The sequence below is a fragment of the Alosa sapidissima genome, chromosome 23, assembly GCF_018492685.1.
Source record: "Alosa sapidissima isolate fAloSap1 chromosome 23, fAloSap1.pri, whole genome shotgun sequence".
Taxonomy (NCBI): Eukaryota; Metazoa; Chordata; class Actinopteri; order Clupeiformes; family Clupeidae; genus Alosa; species Alosa sapidissima.
In genome coordinates this window covers 15,832,023-15,837,022 of record NC_055979.1, presented here as the reverse complement: position 1 = coordinate 15,837,022, position 5,000 = coordinate 15,832,023, and the positions used below count along the sequence as shown (strand labels likewise).

At 42.8% G+C, this 5,000-nt stretch overlaps 1 protein-coding gene across 11 annotated transcripts in view; it reads right to left on the bottom strand.

The window, feature by feature from the left end:
• The window catches only part of tns1a (tensin 1a), a 131,605-nt gene that overhangs the window by 59,565 nt on the left and 67,040 nt on the right, over window positions 1-5,000 (bottom strand). For all 11 annotated transcript variants that reach the window (XM_042080608.1, XM_042080617.1, XM_042080607.1 and 8 more), the window contains one exon: window positions 1,732-1,770. In XM_042080608.1, the coding sequence (XP_041936542.1) occupies window positions 1,732-1,770 (39 nt within the window). The remainder of the gene's footprint in view (window positions 1-1,731; window positions 1,771-5,000) is intronic.

Here is a 5,000-nt window from a genome sequence, read left to right as displayed (position 1 = left end):
CCATCCAGCTGTCTCTAAGGCTGCAAAACCAGCAGCTGCCACCAGAGAGGGACAGAGGGCTGCAAGTGTGTTTGTGTGTGTGTGTGTGTGTGTGTGTGTGTGTGTGTGTGTGTGTGTGTGTGTGTGAGTGTGTGTGTGTGTGTGTTTGTGTGTGTGCGTGTGTGTGTGTGTGTGTGTGTGTGCTTGGGTGTTTGTGTATATTTTACCATCCAACTGTCTCTACAGCTAACACACAGGCAAAATTAGCAGACTCAGAATACTGTATCACTATCAACAGAATATTAATTCTGTGATATTAGCATAGATGCAGAATAAAAATAAAATAATATCCATTTTGGTAGATTAGCTTTGGAACTGAAATTAGTTCTAAAATCATACATTTCTGTTTCCTAAAATTGTGAATCATTAATGCTGATGTTAAAGTAGTATTTAAATAAAAGATGAATCCCTCTTTTAAATATTGTTCTAAGGAGCTATAGGCCTTTACATATTGAAATACCAATGATAATCCATCCAGAGGATACATTATGAATGAACATCTGCTGAATTATGAAATAAGGATTTCATGGAAAGAATCACTCATGTATTTTTTAGTCATTGAGGCAAGCATGGCTGCGCTGGTGGGAAGAGTGTGTGTGTGTATGTGTGTGTGTGTGTGTGTGTGTGTGTGTGTGTGCATGGCTGCGCTCGTGGGGAGTGGAGGAGAGCAGGGTGAGAAAGGCCACTGGATTCTGACAGAAGCCCACAGGGCCCACAAAAGACACACAAACACACACACACACACACACACACACACACATACACACAAACACACACACACACACACACACACACACACACACACACACACACACACACACACACACACACACACACACACACTAACCCTAGGTCATGCTATAACCTCTGACCCTTTGTATTGGTTCTCACAGTCCTGTAATGTCTTAGCCACTGATCACGCCCACTCACCTAGTAACGGCATGTCACTGACCACAACAAAACAAGCTGCTACCACTGTTCCAGGTCCATTTAACCAATAACTGTAGTCATTCCTACCACTCCTTGTTATTATTGCTTGGTTTGAGCTTAATAATGGCACACATAGCAGTTTACTATCAATACTTTTAAAATACTTTTAAAATATAACATTTAAAAAATAAAATATAAAATGTCAACTTCATGTAAAACTGCCTCAGAAGGTTAAACAAGCAGTCAATGTGTCAGATCACCTAAAGAGAATCAAGATATTTCTGCTTGCTCTCGCCCACACATTGCACACTGTCAAGCACACTGTCATGCACCATGTCCAATACTCCACAGAGGATTGGCTTTGGAGAGAGGGCAAAAACAAAAGAGGGGGCAGGGAGGGGGCCTCTGGATATCAGTGTACACACACATGACTCGTTCAGGAGTCCTATCATATGATCCATAGCTGCACGGACATAAAGAGTGAGATTGTGATGGGGATTTGGGCCATGAGCTGTGCAGTGTACACACACACACACACACACACACACACACACACACACACACACACACACACACACACACACACACACACACACACACACATGCACAGAGCATGACTAGGATGATCTTGTAATAGCGAACATATATTACTGTAACACATCACTATGTTACATGCACGTTTAAAAGAAAATAGTAGGAATGCATGCATGTGTGTGTGTGTGTGTGTGTGTGTGTGTACTGTAATTTGGCCATGGTGCTTACCAGCTCATAGTTGGCAGCAGTCGTGCAGGCAGTGGAGACCTGTGAAGAGACAGAGATGAGAGCCGTCAGGTCTGGGCTTCACACAACTTTCACACAACTTACACAACAAATCTCCCATTAACCTTCATTTGGCTTCGCACTCTGCCACACACACACACGCACACACTCACACACACACACACACACACACACACACACACACACACACAAACACACACACACACACACACAGGTCCGCATACACACACATATACACATATACTGTCAGGGCTCCAGACTAAGTTTTTGCACTGGTTGCACTGGTGCGCCTAACTTTTTTTTCTAAGGTGCACCAGCACAAAAGTTAGGTGCACCCAAATTTTCAACCACATCGCATTTAACACAGCAGCAGGTTCACTTTTTTTCCTTAATTACTGTCCTATATAGGTTGTCCTATGACTTATGATTACAATTCTACAAGAAAAGTAACTTAATGAAGTGTTTTTTCTTTAAGTGCTTCACTGAGCTGAAATTTAAACTTCTAAAACATCTCAAGATGAATTAAATAAAAATAACAGTAAGTAAATGAACAGTGCACGTCTTTTAAGGGCTTCAAACTGCACATCTCATGGCTCAATGTCTTACATACTATCCTTCATGATCTTTAGGCCTTGGCTAAACCAGCTCCCCATGCTAGCATCTTCCATAGAAATGTATTTGAGCACAATTTAAAGAGATGTTCCAAGTAGCCTGGGGGATTTTCATGTGATTTTGCAATGATGATTGCAATAATCACTTGACAGCCCCACAATGCAATTTACTTTTTAATTTTAGTATTTTTAAATTTTCAATAAGAACATCACTATGGTTAATGCAGTAACGAAATACTAGGCCTATTATTATAGGCTATTGCAATGACTTGCCATGCTCGATCTAAATGTGTCCATTCAATTCACCGTACACAATGACCACAGTTATACATGCAGGGAATATTCGGGCTTTAAATGTAGCAGCGATATTCGGTTTGCGCCAAATACCGGATTAAATTGATTGATGCCATCAGAATGAGTTTACACAACTCGGGCGCAAAACGAATATTGCTGTTGACAACCGGGTTACTCCCTGCATATAACTGCGGTCAATGACGCACTCCTTTTCGGGGATATCTGTATCTCTGTCGTTCGGGAAGGCCTTGTATGCATTGTTCGGAATTTTAAGACGTCTTTTCATCTGCAATGACTCCTATAAATTTGGCGCAAGTGGCATTCCTGTACGTCGGGTTTACGTTCAAACTATTTTTTTGGTGAATTATTTCGGACTGAACTTGGTGAAGGGAAGTTTCACTAGGCCTATCGTAGGCAACGATAAACTTGATTATCTCGGGCTCATCTGATCGGTTTGCTGCTGCCAGCCGCCGAAAGGCAGTGGGGAGAGGGGACATTTGTCTTGGCCTATGTGACCACACTGTAGGCCTAATGCAACTACATCCATACACACACACACACACACAGACAACCACCTGGTCGTGGGGACAACAGTGTCCAGACTGTCCTCGGACCGAGAACAAGCACCTCGTGAGACAAATATCCTTACAGTATGTTCTGTACCACTGCAAACACAGACGCTCTTGAATAAAACATTTCATGTTTTTTATATCCTCTCTCTCTTTCCCCCTCTCTCTCTCTCTCTCTCTCTCTCTCTCTCTCTCTCTTTCCAGTGATAAATTGCATTATTGCATTTTCACTTTTCTATTTTAGGGTCTGGTCACACAGGCCTTGGCTGCACTCTTGGGTTTTTCAGTGTGAGCTATCAACAGGATGTTTTCACAGCTCAAAGCACCCAGAAACGCCAGGAATAGCCAGCTAATTGGAGTGTGTATGTGTGTACAGTATGTATGTCTCTCTCTCTCTCTCTGTGTGTGTGTTTGTGTGTGTGTGTGTGTGTGTGTGTGTGTGTGTGTGTGTGTGTGTGTGTGTGTGAGTGTGTGTGTGTGAGAGTTTCTCTCTGTTAGTGTGTGTGTGTGTGTGTGTGTGTGTGTGTGTGTGTGTGTGTGTGTGTGTGTGTGTGTGTGTGCGTGCGTGCGCGTGTATGTGACTAGTGCATGGTGTTGTCGTTCTGCTAGTGGATGTTTGTGTGTGATTCAGACCAGTTGCTATCAGAGGACCCCAGACCTGCAGGAAGGATGTCATTAGGATCAGAAGGACACAGCATGATCAGAGCTGTCAGTCATGAGCTCATCAATAGACCTCCATCATCAGTGCTTTTCTGGACTGGAACTGAATCATCAAGTTTTTACAGCGAGCTGAGTTGATGAGGAAAAGGATGGTTAAAAGGTCCGAGGCTTTGCAATGCTTTCTGGGAAAATGTAAAATAAGACTGAGGAGGCAGATCGAGCCATTTATTGTTGTTGCAGTCACTCGGAAAATCAACAATGTGTCATCTTCTTGTTGTAGAGACCAAAATACATTGTAGCCGTCATTGTTTAGCTCATTGCGGAATTACATGGAACTTTCTAGACTTTAGTATAGACATTAACAGTCATATGTAGGAGTTTTTTGTGCGTTAAACGGGTGACGTTTAACCTTACAGCATGTGAGGAACAGGCCGTGACATCCCCAGTCTCTCATGTGCAAGAGCCAGAATAGGTGAGTCACTAAACACAGACGAGAACAATGAGTGTGGGAAGATGTTTGCAATGTTTTTTCAACATTGATGACAAAACACCCACCTAGCATTTTCAGACAACCACCATGATGTGCTTGAATCTGTAGCACCCGTAGGCTGATCTGAGTCAATGCTCTGTCTAGTCAAAGGCCATGTGTTAGAAAGCCAGCCAGAGACTGATCTCTGAACAGTGTTTATACAGTATGACTCAGAGACTTCACAGTGCAGACACAAAAGAGTATGCAGACAGAATAGAAATACAAGCTACTCACATCACCATAAGAACACTAAATGCACCTGAACTTGTAACGCCGGAGGTGGATACCCATGCATCCATCCCCCCTCCATCTATCCCCCCCTCCATCCACCCCTTCATCCATACATCCATCCATCCACCCCTCCATCCAACGATCTATCCATTCATCCCTCCATCCATATCATCATCTTGCAATTATGCAGAGTATCCTCATATCATGGTGTGCTGCCTATTAACAACTATCCATTATTGATGAATTATTATTTCTCTTGAATGGGAAACATTTCTGTTTTCACTCTTATATCATGGTATTATGGTATGGCTTGTAGTCAAGCAGCCTTAGCCTTTTCACTTCCATAGACACGGCTAC